This window comes from Dendropsophus ebraccatus, chromosome 2, assembly GCF_027789765.1.
Source record: "Dendropsophus ebraccatus isolate aDenEbr1 chromosome 2, aDenEbr1.pat, whole genome shotgun sequence".
NCBI classification, from domain to species: domain Eukaryota; kingdom Metazoa; phylum Chordata; class Amphibia; order Anura; family Hylidae; genus Dendropsophus; species Dendropsophus ebraccatus.
Genome location: NC_091455.1, coordinates 1,179,775 through 1,200,121, shown reverse-complemented (window position 1 = coordinate 1,200,121; position 20,347 = coordinate 1,179,775). Strand labels below are relative to the sequence as shown.

The 20,347-nt window shown below is 53.7% G+C and overlaps 1 protein-coding gene across 1 annotated transcript; it reads right to left on the bottom strand.

Moving 5' to 3' along the window:
• Window positions 1-259: 259 nt before the first annotated feature.
• On the bottom strand, window positions 260-15,363 carry LOC138782886 (forkhead box protein H1-like). The gene is made up of 3 exons (XM_069956828.1): window positions 14,986-15,363; window positions 3,376-3,480; window positions 260-1,261 (listed from the first exon to the last, which is right to left on the bottom strand). Exons 1-3 carry the CDS (start codon window positions 15,361-15,363, stop codon window positions 260-262), a joined length of 1,485 nt encoding a protein of 494 aa, XP_069812929.1.
• Window positions 15,364-20,347: the final 4,984 nt, after the last annotated feature.

Below are 20,347 nucleotides of genomic sequence, written 5' to 3'. Positions count from 1 at the left end.
GGTCCCGTACCAGCGTTATAGGTCCACGCCTGGGGCTCCTCTTACACCAAAGTCTTAGCCAAATGATAGATTTAACCTAGTGAGGTAAATTCCTGTGCAAATCTCTGAAGACAGGAGCGGCTTGTGGTCTGCTGTGTACGTCAGCCGGTCATTGTGTCCATGGTGGTCCTCAGTATGTGGGAGCCCACCACTACTCACTGTCCTCAGGCAGCTGCCATGACAAAACTAAAAACAAGGAGTCCTCTACAGTCCATGGAGGTCACAGAAGACTTTGCCCAGGACTGCTGGGGCTGGGCAGGTATTGGCTCAGGAAGGACGGGTGAAGCAGATCTCCTGGGTGACTGGTCAGTACATCAAATACACTTTTGTTGGGTGGCACAGCCCTCAACATGCTGTCCAGATCCATTGTTTGGGCCTGGCGCGACTGCTCCGGATCTGTCGGTTGGGGCAGCAGGGTCCAGTATGGAGGAGTCATGTACGGGGAAGGTCCATAGTTATAGTAGGGATATCGAGGAAAAGGGAAGAAAGGAAGGACACTGGGAGGAGCCACCACATTGGGAGGCACACACTTGGTGTAAGATGTTGGCAGCTCTGGAGGAATAAATGAGGCCTTAGATGGAGGTTCAAACGGAGAACACCTATCAACACTCAAATCAGAATAAGTACTCTCATTATGTTCTCTTTGGCGTTTTACAGACCTTCGTGGAGGAGTCCCAGGAACCTCCCTACAATGTTCTGGATTCTCATCGCTGCTCAGAGGAGACATGGTGGACAGACTGGCACTGGAGGAAGAGTAGATGGAATTGGTGGTGGGGAAGCTGGGGCTGGAGGCGCTCTGGAGTGAGGGGGAGGAGTTATACAGGCGAGTAGGGGCAGCCCAAAGGTTGGGGGTCAGGTCAGAACCTTGTTTTCGGTTCTCTGCCATCTTAAAGGAATCTGAAAGATCAACATCTTGGAGATCATGGAGTAAAGAGTCAATCATAAAGGAGCTGTTGAGCCTGCCTGTGGCATTGAGATTGGACTCCTCTCCAGTAGAGCTGGCACTGGAGTAGATACTGCCGGGCACCTGTCGGAAAAGGTTTCCACTGCCGTCATACTTGTAGTTATGAAGAATGTATGGAGACAAGTCTGGGATGAAGATCTGCAACCCACCACGAGCCATGACTGTGTTCTGCAGTTTCATGGCATCCAGAGGGATGCGACTCACGTCCACCGTCCAGAAGTTGCCTTTGGCCTGAGGTTTCCCTGGATCCTTCAGAACCTGCAATAAAGTCATAAAGAGGTATCAAACCCTTCTGGGGTATCGAGTTAATGAAGATCCCAAAGTGAGTGACCTTTAGAGGAATCCAGCCAGAAGCCATATGGGCAACATAGACAACGACTAGAGAAGATCTCAACACATGTACCGACCATGTCCAGTCCTTTTCACCCTACAGATGGTGCCATAACTATGTCCAGTCCTACTCACTCTACAGATGGTGCCACAACTATGTCCTATCCTACTCACCCTACAGATGGTGCCACAACTATGTCCAGTCCTTCTCACCCTACAGATGGTGCCACAACTATGTCCAGTCCTTCTCACCCTACAGATGGTGCCATAACTATGTCCAGTCCTACTCACCCTACAGATGGTGCCATAACTATGTCCAGTCCTTGTCACCTTACAGATGGTGCCATAACTATGTCCAGTCCTTGTCACCTTACAGATGGTGCCATAACTATGTCCTATCCTTCTCACCCTACAGATGGTGCCATAACTATGTCCAGTCCTACTCACCCTACAGATGGTGCCACAACTATGTCCAGTCCTTCTCACCCTACAGATGGTGCCACAACTATGTCCAGTCCTACTCACTCTACAGATGGTGCCACAACTATGTCCAGTCCTTCTCACCCTACAGATGGTGCCACAACTATGTCCTATCCTACTCACCCTACAGATGGTGCCACAACTATGTCCAGTCCTTCTCACCCTACAGATGGTGCCACAACTATGTCCAGTCCTTCTCACCCTACAGATGGTGCCATAACTATGTCCTGTCCTTCTCACCTTACAGATGGTGCCACAACTATGTCCAATCCTTCTCACCTTACAGATGGTGCCACAACTATGTCCAGTCCTTCTCACCCTACAGATGGTGCCACAACTATGTCCAGTCCTTCTCACCCTACAGATGGTGCCATAACTATGTCCAGTCCTACTCACCCTACAGATGGTGCCATAACTATGTCCAGTCCTTGTCACCTTACAGATGGTGCCATAACTATGTCCAGTCCTTGTCACCTTACAGATGGTGCCATAACTATGTCCTATCCTTCTCACCCTACAGATGGTGCCATAACTATGTCCAGTCCTACTCACCCTACAGATGGTGCCACAACTATGTCCAGTCCTTCTCACCCTACAGATGGTGCCATAACTATGTCCAGTCCTACTCACTCTACAGATGGTGCCACAACTATGTCCAGTCCTATCCTACTCACCCTACAGATGGTGCCATAACTATGTCCAATCCTTCTCACCTTACAGATGGTGCCATAACTATGTCCAGTCCTTCTCACCCTACAGATGGTGCCATAACTATGTCCTATCCTACTCACCCTACAGATGGTGCCATAACTATGTCCAGTCCTTGTCACCTTACAGATGGTGCCATAACTATGTCCAATCCTTGTCACCTTACAGATGGTGCCATAACTATGTCCAGTCCTTGTCACCTTACAGATGGTGCCATAACTATGTCCAGTCCTATCCTACTCACCCTACAGATGGTGCCACAACTATGTCCAGTCCTTCTCACCCTACAGATGGTGCCATAACTATGTCCTATCCTACTCACCCTACAGATGGTGCCATAACTATGTCCAGTCCTTGTCACCTTACAGATGGTGCCATAACTATGTCCAGTCCTTCTCACCCTACAGATGGTGCCATAACTATGTCCAGTCCTTCTCACCCTACAGATGGTGCCACAACTATGTCCAGTCCTTCTCACCCTACAGATGGTGCCACAACTATGTCCAGTCCTTCTCACCCTACAGATGGTGCCATAACTATGTCCAGTCCTACTCACTCTACAGATGGTGCCACAACTATGTCCAGTCCTTCTCACCCTACAGATGGTGCCATAACTATGTCCAGTCCTTCTCACCCTACAGATGGTGCCATAACTATGTCCAGTCCTTCTCACCCTACAGATGGTGCCACAACTATGTCCAGTCCTTCTCACCCTACAGATGGTGCCATAACTATGTCCAGTCCTACTCACCTTACAGATGGTGCCATAACTACAGAGAAAGAGCTAAATGCCTGTACTGACCAAGTTGTGTTGTGGGAAGTTGTACTGTGCGATGAGGGAAGTTGTGCTGTACCTTCCTGAAGCAGTCGTTGGAGGACAGGTTGTGGCGCACTGAGTCCTTCCATCCCATGTAATCTCCCTTGAAGAACGGAAACAGGATTTCAATGTTTTTCAGAATCTGAGAGAGAAATTAAAAGGGTTAAAGAGCTGAGTATCAGCGGACAGTGACCCCTATACTGTAGCTAGGGGGTCAGTGACCCTTAAAGCATAGCTGGGGGGGGGGGGCAGTGACCCCTGTACCGTAGCTAGGGGGGCAGTGACCCTTAAAGCATAGCTGGGGGGGGGGCAGTGACCCCTATACCGTAGCTAGGGGGGCAGTGACCCTTAAAGCATAGGTGGGGGGGGGGGCAGTGAACCTTAAAGCATAGCTGGGGGGGGGGGGTGCAGTGACCCCTGTACCGTAGCTAGGGGGGGCAGTGACCCTTAAAGCATAGGTGGGGGGGGGGGCAGTGAACCTTAAAGCATAGCTGGGGGGGGGGGGGGGCAGTGACCCCTGTACCGTAGCTAGGGGGGCAGTGACCCTTAAAGCATAGGTGGGGGGGGGCAGTGAACCTTAAAGCATAGCTGGGGGGGGGGGGGGGGGGGAGGTGCAGTGACCCCTGTACCGTAGCTAGGGGGGCAGTGACCCTTAAAGCATAGGTGGGGGGGGGGGGCAGTGAACCTTAAAGCATAGCTGGGGGGGGGGGGGGGGGCAGTGACCCCTGTACCGTAGCTAGGGGGGCAGTGACCCTTAAAGCATAGCTGGGGGGGGGGGGGGGTGCAGTGACCCCTGTACCGTAGCTAGGGGGGCAGTGACCCTTAAGCATAGGTGGGGGGGGGGGGGCAGTGAACCTTAAAGCATAGCTTTGGGGGGGGGCAGTGACCCCTATAGCATAGTTGAGGGGCAGTGACCCTTATAGCATAGCTGGGGGGGGGTAGTGACCCATATAGCATGGTTGGGGGGGGGTGGCGCTCCGTGCTGACCCCTTATACACATACCCTTATCACTTAAGATGTGATGGGGGAGTACTGGGGGCCGGAGCGTCTCCCCCACCACCACACACATTTTGGTCACTTGTCTTCAGGATTTAGATAAGAAGTAGATTGGGATCAGGTTGTGATTGCAGCTCCTGGCAGGGGGCCCGGCTGTTATCTGAGAGCTGTCACTGTCACTCAGAAGGTGCCACATCCACAGCCCCCTGCAGAGACCCCCACTCCTCCGCTGACTAGTCTTTAGCTTTGTGACCTTTTGCCTTCAGGTTTCGTTTACAGTAAGAAATGAAATTCCTGAAGTGTTATCAGAGTCCCAGCTGCATGTGAATGACCCCCACCCCCCAATGCATAGTGATCTAGATGTGAATGACCCCCACCCACAATGCATAGTGATCTAGATGTGAATGACCCCCACCCCACATGTAGTGATCTAGATGTGAATGACCCCCACCCCACAATGCATAGTGATCTAGATGTGAATGACCCCCACCCCCAATGCAGTGATCTAGATGTGAATGACCTCCACCCCACAATGCATAGTGATCTAGATGTGAATGACCCCCACCCCCAATGCAGTGATCTAGATGTGAATGACCCCCACCCCCAATGCAGTGATCTAGATGTGAATGACCCCCACCCCACAATGCATAGTGATCTAGATGTGAATGACCCCCACCCCCAATGCAGTGATCTAGATGTGAATGACCCCCACCCCCAATGCAGTGATCTAGATGTGAATGACCCCCACCCCCAATGCAGTGATCTAGATGTGAATGACCCCCACCCCACAATGCATAGAGATCTAGATGTGAATGACCCCCACCCCCAATTCATAGTGATCTAGATGTGAATGACCCCCACCCCACAATGCATAGTGATCTAGATGTGAATGACCCCCACCCCCAATGCAGTGATCTAGATGTGAATGACCCCCACCCCACAATGCATAGTGATCTAGATGTGAATGACCCCCACCCCACAATGCATAGTGATCTAGATGTGAATGACCCCCACCCCACAATGCATAGTGATCTAGATGTGAATGACCCCCACCCCACAATGCATAGTGATCTAGATGTGAATGACCCCCACCCCACAATGCATAGAGATCTAGATGTGAATGACCCCCACCCCACAATGCATAGAGATCTAGATGTGAATGACCCCCACCCCACAATGCATAGAGATCTAGATGTGAATGACCCCCACCCCACAATGCATAGTGATCTAGATAGGAATGACCCCCAAACCCCACAAATCTATTATGAATGACCCTTGACCCCGCACCAATATCCATAATGTAGCATCAGTAACCCCTCCCCACCTTCCAAGAAAGTGGAGGAAACACAAGATGGCTGTAATGCCCGTATTCCATGGGTCGTTTTAGAGGAGCAAACGAGCGCTATTAGCGCTCGTTTGCTCCTCGTTCGCCGCTCGCTGCCGCCGCTATTCAACGCGGCTGCAGCGAGCGGGTGAGTGCGGGAGGGGCGGCGGGGAGCTGCGGGGGGGCTGCCCGGGTGATCGCTGATCGTCCGGGCAGCCCATAGGATATAGCAGCGTCTGCTGCCGATGCTCCTATTCAACCGAGCGACGGCAGCAGATCGCTGCTATATCAGTCGCTTGTTTTTCAACATGTTGAAAAACAAGCGACTGCAACGATCAGCCGACATGAACGATGTCGGCTGATCGTTGCACTCTATTCCACGGAACGATTATCGTCCGTAGCGGTCGATATCGTCCGAAAACTAACGATAATCGTTCCGTGGAATAGGGCCTTTAGTCTTCCCCGGTCCTGGGCTCCATGTAAGATCTCCCCTCGTGGGGTAAGTATGATTGTGATAAAGGTCAGGAATCAGCCCAGAACTACATAGGAGGACCTGGTCACTGACCTGAAGAGAGCCGGGACCACAGTCTCATAGATTACTGTTACTAACACTACACCCTCATGGATTATAATCCTGCAGGACACACAAGGTCCCCCTGCTCACACCTTCCCATGTCCAGGCCCACGTGACATCACCAATGACCATGGCTGCTCCAGAGGAGACATGGGAGAAGGTCATGTGATCAGATGAGACCAAAATACAACTTTCTGGTATCAACCCCACTCACTAGAGGAAGAAGGATGAGGACAACCCCAAGGGCACAGTCCCAGCCGTGAAGCATGGGGGGGGGGGGGACACAAGATCAGTGCAGCGTATACGAGAGAGGATGGATGGGGCCATATATCACCACATACAACAGCCTCCTTCCCTCAGAGCAGTGAAGATTCGTGATGGCTGGGTCTTCCAGCGGACACTGACCCCAAACCCCCAGCGGGGACCCCCAAGGAGGAGACCCCCAGCGGGGACACCCAAGGAGGAGACCCCCAGCGGGGACACCCAAGGAGGAGACCCCCAGCGGGGACACCCAAGGAGGAGACCCCCAGCGGGGACACCCAAGGAGGAGACCCCCAGCCGGGACACCCAAGGAGGAGACCCCCAGCCGGGACACCCAAGGAGGAGACCCCCAGCCGGGACACCCAAGGAGGAGACCCCCAGCGGGGACACCCAAGGAGGAGACCCCCAGCCGGGACACCCAAGGAGGAGACCCCCAGCCGGGACACCCAAGGAGGAGACCCCCAGCCGGGACACCCAAGGAGGAGACCCCCAGCCGGGACACCCAAGGAGGAAACCCACAGCCGGGACAACTAAGGAGGAAACACACAGCCGGGACAACTAAGGAGGAAACACACAGCCGGGACAACTAAGGAGGAGACCCCCAGCCGGGACAACTAAGGAGGAAACCAACAGCCGGGACAACTAAGGAGGAGACCCCCATCTGGGACAACTAAGGAGGAAACCCACAGCCGGGACAACTAAAGAAGAGACACACGGCCGGGACAACTAAGGAGGAAACCCACAGCCGGGACAACTAAGGAGGAGACACACAGCCGGGACAACTAAGGAAGAAACCCACAGCCGGGACAACTAAGGAAGAAACCCCCAGCCGGGACAACTAAGGAGCAGACACACAGCCGGGACAACTAAGGAGGAAACCCACAGCGGGGACAACTAAGGAAGAAACCCACAGCCGGGACAACTAAGGAAGAAACCCACAGCTGGGACAACTAAGGAAGAAACCCACAGCCGGGACAACTAAGGAGCAGACACAACCCCGGGACAACTAAGGAGGAGACACACGGCCGGGACAACTAAGGAAGAAACCCACAGCCGGGACAACTAAGGAGGAAACACACAGCTGGGACAACTAAGGAAGAAACCCACAGCCGGGACAACTAAGGAGGAGACACAACCCCGGGACAACTAAGGAGGAGACACACGGCCGGGACAACTAAGGAGGAAACCCACAGCTGGGACAACTAAGGAAGAAACCCACAGCCGGGACAACTAAGGAGGAAACACACAGCTGGGACAACTAAGGAAGAAACCCACAGCCGGGACAACTAAGGGGGAGACACACAGCCGGGACAACTAAGGAGGAGCAGGGGCGCCGCAATCATGAGGCGACCTGAGTCGTCTGCCTCAGGCGGCGCCACCAGCTGTCTTCATGGGGGCGGCATTCCAGGGCCGCTTTAACCAGAGGGCACATGGTGCACGTGCACCGGGCCCACTGGTTAAAGGGGCCCCCCCGAGCAGGCCGGCCGTTGCTATGTGCGACCAATGCGGTCGCACAGGGCTCCGGCCACCAGCCTGTCAGGGGGGAGCGCCATGGATGGGTAATCTACTTACCCCTCCATGGCGCCCCCTGCAGGGCCCCCCCGTCCGCCGCTGCCCCCGCCCGCCCGCTGCTGCTGCGGCGCGTCAGCGCTGCAGCAGCAGCAGCGACACTGACAGAGAGAGAGCCATTGGCTCCCTCCCTGTCAGTCACTCTTGTGGCCGCACTTCCTCCGGTCACAAGAGGCCGCACTCTCCCTCTAGCGCCCGACGTCACTGGAGCGTCGGCGCGAGGGTGAGGGGAGCGCAGCCTCTTGTGACCGGAGGAAGTGCGGCCACAGGAGGGAAGAGAAGAGGAACGCGTGGACCTAGGTGAGTAAGTGTTTGTTTTTTTCAATGTTATATGGGAGGAGGAGCTATATACTATTGGGGAGCACAGGGGGCTATATACTATGGGGGGCAGAGGGGGCTATATACTATGGGGGAGAACGGGGGCTATATACTATGGGGGAGAACGGGGGCTATATACTATTGGGGAGCACAGGGGGCTATATACTATGGGGGAGCATAGGGGACTATATACTACTGGGGAGCACAGGGGTCTATATACTATGGGGAGCACAGGGAAGCTATATACTATGGGGGAGCACAGGGGGCTATATAGTACTGGGGAACACAGGGGAGCTATATACTACTGGGGAGCACAGGGGAGCTATATACTACTGGGGAGCACAGGGAAGCTATATACTATGGGGGAGCACAGGGGAGCTATATACTACTGGGGAGCACAGGGGAGCTATATACTACTGGGGAGCACAGGGAAGCTATATACTATGGGGGAGCACAGGGGAGCTATATACTACTGGGGAGCACAGGGGAGCTATATACTACTGGGGAGCACAGGGGTCTATATACTATGGGGAGCACAGGGAAGCTATATACTATGGGGGAGCACAGGGGGCTATATACTATGGGGGAGCACAGGGAGCTATATACTATGGGGGAGGACAGGGGGCTATATACTATGGGGGAGCACAGGGAGCTATATACTATGGGGGAGGACAGGGGGCTATATACTATGGGGGAGCACAGGGAGCTATATACTATGGGGGAGGACAGGGGGCTATATACTATGGGGGAGGACAGGGGGCTATATACTATGGGGGAGCACAGGGGAGCTATATACTATGGGGGAGCACAGGGGGCTATATACTATGGGGGAGGACAGGGGGCTATATACTATGGGGGAGCACAGGGGAGCTATATACTATGGGGGAGCACAGGGGGCTATATACTATGGGGGAGGACAGGGGGCTATATACTATTGGGGAGCACAGGGGAGCTATATACTATGGGGGAGCACAGGGGACTATATACTACTGGGGAGCACAGGGGTCTATATACTATGGGGAGCACAGGGGGTCTATATACTATGGGGAGCACAGGGGAGCTATATACTATGGGGGAGCACAGGGGAGCTATATATTATGGGGAGCACAGGGGAGCTATATACTATGTGGGAGCACAGGGGAGCTATATACTATTGGGGAGCACAGGGTGCTATATACTATGGGGAGCACAGGGGTCTATATACTATGGGGGAGCACAGGGGAGCTATATACTATGTGGGAGCACAGGGGAGCTATATACTATGGGGAGCACAGGGGTCTATATACTATGGGGAGCACAGGGAAGCTATATACTATGGGGGAGCACAGGGGAGCTATATTCTACTTGGGAGCACAGGGGACTATATACTACTGGGGAGCACAGGGGTCTATATACTATGGGGAGCACAGGGAAGCTATATACTATGGGGGAGCACAGGGGAGCTATATACTACTGGGGAGCACAGGGGAGCTATATACTACTGGGGAGCACAGGGGGCTATATACTACTGGGGAGCACAGGGGGCTATATACTATGGGGGAGCACAGGGGGCTATATACTATGGGGGAGCACAGGGGAGCTATATACTATGGGGGAGCACAGGGGACTATATACTACTGGGGAGCACAGGGGTCTATATACTATGGGGAGCACAGGGAAGCTATATACTATGGGGGAGCACAGGGGAGCTATATATTACTGGGGAGCACAGGGGAGCTATATACTACTGGGGAGCACAGGGGGCTATATACTACTGGGGAGCACAGGGGAGCTATATACTATGGGGGAGCACAGGGGGCTATATACTGTGGGGGAGCACAGGGGGCTATATACTATGGGGGAGCACAGGGGGCTATATACTATGGGGGAGCACAGGGGAGCTATATACTATTGTGGGAGAGCACAGGGGGGGCTATATACTACTGGGGAGAGTGCACAGGGGGGCTATATACTAATGGGGGAGCGCACAGGAGGGCTGTATATAACTGGAGGAGCACATGAGGGGCTATATACTACAGGGACACCTTAAAACTATGGAGGCACAGAGGGGTGTAACTATGTAGGGGTACAGAGGGGTGTAACTACTGTATAGAGGTACAAGGGACCTAACTACTGTATGTGTTGGAGCCTAAAATATTTGTCTGGCAGATTCTGGAGAGAAGATTCACAGCCAGGAGAAGACTTCAAGGTGGCCCAGGCTGGATGGAGAGAAAAAGAAAAGGTGACAGACTCTGATCGGAGAAGACGCCCCCGGTGAGTCACTGGATGTAACTGCACTCTGTTATAGGATTGTAGTGTTAGGGGTCATGATGTGGCGGTTTTATGTAATGGTATCATTGGTGATATCTTTCTGTTTTGTTTAGTGCAGTTTTTATGTAATATATAATCACTGTATGGTGGAAATAGTGTTATAAGGTAACTACTATATGTATTGGGGCTCTTGATACAGTGTGGGGGCAAATTCAGTACATTATACAATGTGCCGAAAGGGAAGGGGGGGCCCACTCTTGAGGGCTGTGCACTGGGCCCACCAATGTATTAAAACGGCCCTGCGGCATTCAGTGGCAGACTATAATATGAGCGGTTCGGGCGGCCGCCCACATTATAATCCGCCACTGATTGTACCATGTACCGGAGTCCCCCTGCGCCCGGACAGCATCTGTAATGAGATGCTGTGAGCGGGGGAGACTGTATTCATAAGCGCCGCGCTGTAATAAATCAGCCGCGCGGTGCTGTTACTACAGCGCGGCGCTTATGAATACAGTCTCCCCCGCTCACAGCATCTCATTACAGATGCTGTCCGGGCGCGGGGGGACTCCGGTAAATGCATTCCACGTCCGTGATCCGTCAGGATCACGGAACGTGGGAATGCAGCCTTAGTCCCCCGGCTGATGTGCGGCTGCCGGAGGTGTCCCATCCTGTCCCCGGCAGCGCACGCATCAGAGAGATCCCCGTGCGCCGGAAGTCACAGCCACAGGCACACGGGGAGCTCTGTGATGCGCGCGCTGCCGGGGACAGGACGGGACACCCCGGGCAGCCGCACATCAGCCGGGACCAGACCAGAGAGGCTCGACGGGGGAACGGAGGGCAGGTGAGTTGTGTGCTGTTTTTTGTTTTTGTTTTATCTGCTGTGCAGGGGGGGGGGGGGGGAGAGGGGGACCATATATAAGGTAGGGGGGGAAGAGGGGGACCATCTATAAGGGAGGGGGAAAAGAGGGGGACCATCTATAAGGTAGGGGGGGAAGAGGGGGACCATCTATAAGGGGGGACCATCTATAAGGGAGGGGGAGAGGGAAGAGGGGGACCATCTATAGGGGGGGGAAGGGGACCATCTATAAGGGAGGGGGGAAAGAGGGGGACCATCTATAAGGGGGGGACCATCTATAAGGGGGGGGGAAAGAGGGGGGCCATCTATAAGGGAGGGGGCGGGAGGGGGACTGTCTATAAGGGGGGGGGGGGGAGAGGGGGACCATCTATAGGGGGGGGGAAGGGGACCATCTATAAGGGAGGGGGGAAAGAGGGGGACCATCTATAAGGGGGGGCCATCTATAAGGGAGGGGGGAAAGAGGGGGACCATCTATAAGGGGGGGACCATCTATAAGGGAGGGGCGGGAGGGGGACTGTCTATAAGGGGGGGGGAAGAGGGGGACCATCTATAAGGGGGGGGGGGAAGAGGGGGACCATCTATAAGGGGGCATCTATAAGGGAGGGGGGAGAGGGGGACCATGTATAAGGGGGGGAGGGGGGACCATCTTTAAGGGAGAGGGGGACCATCTATAAGGGAGGGGGGGATGAGGGGGACCATCTATAAGGGAGAGGGGACCATCTATAAGGGGGGGGGAAGAGGGGGACCATCTATAAGGGGGGGAGAGAGGGAAGAGGGGGACCATCTATAAGGGGGGGGGGGAGAGGGGGACCATCTATAAGGGGGGGGGGGAGAGGGAAGAGGGGGGACCATCTATAAGGGGGGGGGGAAGAGGGGGACCATCTATAAGGGAGGGGAAAGAGGGGGACCATCTATAAGGGGGAAAGAGGGGAGAGGGGGACCATCTATAAGGGGGAAAGAGGGGGAGGGGGACCATCTATAAGGAGGGGAAAGAGGGGGACCATCTATAAGGGAGGGGGGGAGAGGGGGACCATCTATAAGGGAGGGGGGAGAGGGGGACCATCTATAAGGGAGGGGGGAGAGGGGGACTATCTATAAGGGGGGGGGGGAGAGGGGGACCAGCTATAAGGGGGGGGGGACCATCTATAAGGGGGGGAAGAGGGGGACCATCTATAAGGGGGGAGGAGGGGGACCATCTCCTAAAAGATCAGCACCCTCCTCTCCTGACATTCTCTGTGCTGCTGTGACCTGTCCTAAAAGATCAGCACCCTCCTCTCCTGACATCCTCTGTGCTGCTGGGACTTCTCCTATAGGATTAGCACCCTCCTCTCCTGACATCCTCTGTGCTGCTGGGACCTCTCCTATAGGATTAGCACCCTCATCTCCTGACATCCTCTGTGCTGCTGGGACCTCTCCTATAGGATTAGCCCCCTCCTCTCCTGACATCCTCTGTGCTGCTGGGACCTCTCCTATAGGATTAGCACCCTCATCTCCTGACATCCTCTGTGCTGCTGGGACCTCTCCTATAGGATTAGCCCCCTCCTCTCCTGACATCCTCTGTGCTGCTGGGACCTCTCCTATAGGATTAGCCCCCTCCTCTCCTGACATCCTCTGTGCAGAAAGGGACCAAACATTATGTTTATTGGGGACAGCAGTGGGGGGGGGGGCAGTAGTGGATTATAATGTGGGCGGATTGACGGGGGGGGGGGGGGGGGGGGGGTGGGGGGGGGGGGGGGCGTCATTCTATAGTTCGCCTCGGGCAGCAGAGAGGCTAGAATCACCCCTGAGGAGGAGACCCACAGCCGGGACAACTAAGGAGGAAACCCCCAGCCGGGACAAGAGCCAGTCTCCACACATGACCCCAGCGACAGCCCCAAAGCCTGAAAGTTGCGGAGATGTGTATTGAGGAGGGGGCACAATCCCTGCTGCAGAGTATATATATGTCTTGTATATAGCACATCTCTATGTAGGCGTCCCCCACCCTATAGCAGCGACTCCCCCCATCATCCTCCTCCTCAGTAGGGGAGACGCAGATCCTTCCAGCATCTTGTAACTTCTGACACAAAACAAATGGGATTAATGTACAAGAAGCTGCAAACAGATAAACAGGAGAACAATGGGGCCCGGACAATGGGGGAGAGGTGGTCGGGGGTCCGTGGTCACTGACTGATTAGAATGCTACAGACTTCAAATACAGAGACCCCAGTGGGGGGGGGGGGGGGGGGGCTGGTACATAGTAGGGATGAATAAGCCGAGGTGATGAGCGGAGGATCAGCCGGATTATAGTAACTGAAACCATGGTGGAGCGGGGGGCCATAGTGATGTCATCTCTATAGGTATAACACCAGCAAATATATACCCCCCCAATATATACATACACACAGGGGGAACCCCCCCCAAATATATACATACACACAGGGGAACCCCCCCAAATATATACATACACACAGGGGAAACCCCCCCCCCCAAATATATACATACACACAGGGGAAACCCCCCCCCCCAAATATATACATACACAGGGGGAAACCCCCCCCCAAGTATATACATACACACAGGGGAACCCCCCCCCAAATATATACATACACAGAGGGGAACCCCCCCAAATATATACATACACACAGGGGAACCCCCCCCAATATATACATACACACAGGGGAACCCCCCCCAATATATACATACACACAGGGGAACCCCCCCAAATATATACATACACACAGGGGAAACCCCCCCCCCCCCCCCAAATATATACATACACAGGGGGAAACCCCCCCCCCCAAGTATATACATACACACAGGGGAACCCCCCCCCAAATATATACATACACAGAGGGGAACCCCCCCAAATATATACATACACAGGGGGAAACCCCCAAATATATACATACACAGGGGGAAACCCCCAAATATATACATACACAGGGGGAAACCCACAAATATATACATACACAGGGGGAAACCCCCAAATATATACATACACAGGGGGAAACCCCCAAATATATACATACACAGGGGGAAAACCCCAAATATATACATACACAGGGGGAAACCCCCAAATATATACATACACAGGGGGAAACCCACAAATATATATATATACATACAAACACACACACGGGAGACCCTATACACATACACTGGGAACCCCCATATATACACCCATATAGACCCCCCCAGGGGGTCTGGAGTTCAAAGGGTGGGGGCGGTTGGGGGAACCAGGTGATCTGTGGGGTGAGGACCATGGGGGCTTGGGATGGGGGGCAGTTATGTCAGTGACCTGTACAAAGCATGGACCACCACAACCCAACAAAGCATGACCACCACAACCCAACAAAGCATGACCACCACAACCCAACAAAGCATGACCACCACAACCCAACAACTAAGCAGCAACCAAGAGAATAAGTAGTCCAGGTGATGAGGCAATGACTGCAGAGACACTACAGCTCCCAGCATGTCATGGCCCTGGGGGTCTGGAGAGGTCGGGGGGGGCACTTACCTGGGAGAGTTTGAGCATCTTGTCGGGCGAGCTCTGGATGACCAGGGCGATCATGGCCAGGTAGGAGTAGGGGGGCTTGGCGTAACGCTGGTAGTTCTTCTTTTTTACTTTCTTGGGGGTCTTCTCGCCCTGGGAGGGTCTTGGCTCCTTGGTGAGCTGGGGTCTGGAGCAGGACGGGTCCGGGATGGCAGCAGCGTTCTCCATCTGCGGGAGCCCCCCATGTATGTGTGCAGACCCCCAGGAGCCAGCAGACATGTCATAGAGTCGGGGGGCAGCAGTGGGGTCCGGGATGCTCAGGGGTCCCAGGCTGGACAGGTCATGGCTCTGGAGCAGAGTGCCAGCTGAGAGGCTGCAGGATAAGGAGTAGGGGTCTCTCATCCTGACAATCCCCCCCACAGGCCTTTGTTATGTAAATGAAGCTCCAACAAGTGGCCCCTGCGGCTCCGGGGGAGGGAAGTGGCTGCCGAGACAAGAAGGTGTGAAAGCCAGGGGGGCCGCCAGAGACCCCCATCATCCTGCTGCTCATCATATAGAGGGGGGGGGCTGGATATATATGGGGGGGCCGCCAGAGACCCCCATCATCCTGCTGCTCATCATATAGAGGGGGGGCTGGATATATATGGGGGGGGCCGCCAGAGACCCCCATCATCCTGCTGCCCACTCATCATATAGGGGGGGGGGGCTGGATATATATGGTGGGCCGCCAGAGACCCCCATCATCCTGCTGCTCATCATATAGGGGGGGCTGGATATATATGGGGGGCCGCCAGAGACCCCCATCATCCTGCTGCTCATCATATAGAGGGGGGGCTGGATATATATGGGGGGGCCGCCAGAGACCCCCATCATCCTGCTGCCCACTCATCATATAGGGGGGGGGGGGCTGGATATATATGGGGGGCCGCCAGAGAGACCACCATCATCCTGCTGATCATATAGGGGGGCTGGATATATATGGGGGGCCGCCAGAGACCCCCATCATCCAGCTGCACACTCATCATATAGGGGGGGCTGGATATATATGGGGGGGCGCCAGAGACCCCCATCATCCTGCTGCTTCATCATATAGGGAGGGGGGGCTGGATATATATGGGGGGGCCGCCAGAGACCCCCATCATCCTGCTGCTCATCATATAGAGGGGGGGGCTGGATATATATGGGGGGGGCCGCCAGAGACCCCCATCATCCTGCTGCTCATCATATAGAGGGGGGGGGCTGGATATATATGGGGGGGGGCCGCCAGAGACCCCCATCATCCTGCTGCTCATCATATAGGGGGGGGGGGCTGGATATATATGGGGGGCCGCCAGAGACCCCCATCATCCTGCTGCTCATCATATAGGGGGGGCTGGATATATATGGGGGGCCGCCAGAGACCCCCATCATCCTGCTGCCCACTCATCATATAGGGGGGGGGGGCTGGATATATATGGGGGGGCCGCCAGAGACCCCCATCATCCTGCTGCCCACTCATCATATAGGGGGGGGGCTGGATATATATGGGGGGGCCGCCAGAGACCCCCATCATCCTGCTGCCCACTCATCATATAGGGGGGGGGGCTGGATATATATGGGGGGGGCCGCCAGAGACCCCCATCATCCTGCTGCCCACTCATCATATAGAGGGGGGGGCTGGATATATATGGGGGGCCGCCAGAGACCCCCATCATCCTGCTGCTCATCATATAGGGGGGGGGGCTGGATATATATGGGGGGGCCGCCAGAGACCCCCATCATCCTGCTGCCCACTCATCATATAGAGGGGGGGGCTGGATATATATGGGGGGCCACCAGAGACCCCCATCATCCTGCTGCCCACTCATCATATAGAGGGGGGGAGCTGGATATATATGGGGGGGCCGCCAGAGACCCCCATCATCCTGCTGCCCACTCATCATATAGAGGGGGGGGGGGGGGGGCTGGATATATATGGGGGGCCGCCAGAGACCCCCATCATCCTGCTGCCCACTCATCATATAGAGGGGGGGAGCTGGATATATATGGGGGGGCCGCCAGAGACCCCCATCATCCTGCTGCCTCATCATATAGAGGGGGGGGCTGGATATATATGGGGGGGCCGACAGAGACCCCCATCATCCTGCTGCCCACTCATCATATAGGGGGGGGGGGAGCTGGATATATATGGGGGCCGCCAGAGACCCCCATCATCCTGCTGCTCATCATATAGGGGGGGGGGGAGCTGGATATATATAGGGGGCCGCCAGAGACCCCCATCATCCTGCTGCTCATCATATAGGGGGGGGGGCTGGATATATATGGGGGGGCCGCCAGAGATCCCCATCATCCTGCTGCCCACTCATCATATAGGGGGGGGCTGGATATATATGGGGGGCCGCCAGAGACCCCCATCATCCTGCTGCCCACTCATCATATAGAGGGGGGGGGGCTGGATATATATGGGGGGGCCGCCAGAGACCCCCATCATCCTGCTGCTCATCATATAGGGGGGGAGGGCTGGATATATATGGGGGAGCCGCCAGAGACCCCCATCATCCTGCTGCTCATCATATAGGGGGGGGGGGGGCTGGATATATATGGGGGGGCCGCCAGAGACCACCATCATCCTGCTGCCCACTCATCATATAGGGGGGGGAGGGCTGGATATATATGGGGGGCCGCCAGAGACCCCCATCATCCTGCTGCCCACTCATCATATAGAGGGGGGGGCTGGATATATATGGGGGGGCCGCCAGAGACCCCCATCATCCTGCTGCCCACTCATCATATAGGGGGGGGGGGCTGGATATATATGGGGGGGCCGCCAGAGACCCCCATCATCCTGCTGCCCCCTCATCATATAGAGGGGGGGGGGGGCTGGATATATATGGGGGGGCCGCCAGAGACCCCCATCATCCTGCTGCCCACTCATCATATAGGGGGGGCTGGATATATATGGGGGGGCCGCCAGAGACCCCCATCATCCTGCTGCCCACTCATCATATAGGGGGGGCTGGATATATATGGGGGGGCCGCCAGAGACCCCCATCATCCTGCTGCCCACTCATCATATAGAGGGGGGGGGGGGAAGTGGATATATATGGGGGGCCGCCAGAGACCCCCATCATCCTGCTGCTCATCATATAGAGGGGGGCTGGATATATATGGGGGGCCGCCAGAGACCCCCATCATCCTGCTGCCCACTCATCATATAGGGGGGGGGGCTGGATATATATGGGGGGGGCCGCCAGAGACCCCCATCATCCTGCTGCTCATCATATAGGGGGGGCTGGATATATATGGGGGGGCCGCCAGAGACCCCCATCATCCTGCTGCCCACTCATCATATAGGGGGGGGGCTGGATATATATGGGGGGGCTGCCAGAGACCCGGCCCCATCATCCTGCTGCTCATCATATAGGGGGGGGGGGCTGGATATATATGGGGGGGCCGCCAGAGACCCCCATCATCCTGCTGCCTCATCATAGGGGGGGCTGGATATATATGGGGGGGCCGCCAGAGACCCCCATCATCCTGCTGCCCACTCATCATATAGGGGGGGGGGCTGGATATATATGGGGGGCCGCCAGAGACCCCCATCATCCTGCTGCTCATCATATAGGGGGGGGGGGCTGGATATATATGGGGGGGCCGCCAGAGACCCCCATCATCCTGCTGCCCACTCATCATATAGAGGGGGGGCTGGATATATATGGGGGGGCCGCCAGAGACCCCCATCATCCTGCTGCCCACTCATCATATAGGGGGGGGGGGGGAGCTGGATATATATGGGGGGGCTGCCAGAGACCCCCATCATCCGGCTGCTCATCATATAGGGGGGGGGGGGGGGCTGGATATATATGGGGGGGCCGCCAGAGACCCCCATCATCCTGCTGCCCACTCATCATATAGAGGGGGGGGGGAGCTGGATATATATGGGGGGCCGCCAGAGACCCCAGAGGGGTAGTTATATATAGGGGAATTATTTATATATGGGGGTGGTTATATATGAGGGTGGTTATATATGGGGGTAATAGTTATATATGGGGGTATTAGTTATATATGGGGGTATTAGTTATATATGGGGGTATTAGTTATATATGGGGGTATTAGTTATATATGGGGGTAATAGTTATATATGGGGGTATTAGTTATATATAGGGGTATTAGTTATATATAGGGGTATTAGTTATATATGGGGGTATTCGTTATATATGGGGGGTATTAGTTATATATATGGGGGTATTAGTTATATATGGGGGTATTAGTTATATATGGGGGTATTAGTTATATATGGGGGTATTAGTTATATATGGGGGTATTAGTTATATATAGGGGTATTAGTTATATATATGGGGGTATTAGTTATATATGGGGGTATTAGTTATATATAGGGGTATTAGTTATATATGAGGGTGGTTATATATAGGGGTATTAGTTACATATGGGGGTATTAGTTATATATAGGGATATTAGTTATATATAGGGGTATTAGTTATATATAGGGGTATTAGTTATATATAGGGGTATTAGTTATATATGGGGGTGTTATATATAGAGGTATTAGTTATATATGGGGGTGGTTATATATAGGGGTATTAGTTATATATAGGGGTATTAGTTATATATAGGGGTATTAGTTATATATGGGGGTATTAGTTATATATAGGGGTATTAGTTATATATAGGGGTATTAGTTATATATAGGGGTATTAGTTATATATGGGGGTGTTATATATAGAGGTATTAGTTATATATGGGGGTGGTTATATATAGGGGTGGTTATATATAGGGGTATTAGTTATATATAGGGGTATTAGTTATATATAGGGGTATTAGTTATATATAGGGGTATTAGTTATATATAGGGGTATTAGTTATATATAGGGGTATTAGTTATATATGGGGGTGTTATATATAGAGGTATTAGTTATATATGGGGGTGGTTATATATAGGGGTATTAGTTATATATAGGGGTATTAGTTATATATAGGGGTATTAGTTATATATGGGGGTACTAGTTATATATGGGGGTAATAGTTACATATGGGGGTGGTTATATATAGGGGTATTAGTTATATATGAGGGTGGTTATATATAGGGGTATTAGTTATATATGGGGGTATTAGTTATATATGGGGGGTGGTTATATATAGGGGTATTAGTTATATATGGGGGTATTAGTTATATATGGGGGTGGTTATATATAGGGGTATTAGTTATATATAGGGGTATTAGTTATATATAAGGGTATTAGTTATATATGGGGGTACTAGTTATATATGGGGGTAATAGTTACATATGGGGGTGGTTATATATAGGGGTATTAGTTATATATGAGGGTGGTTATATATAGGGGTATTAGTTATATATAGGGATATTAGTTATATATGGGGGTAATAG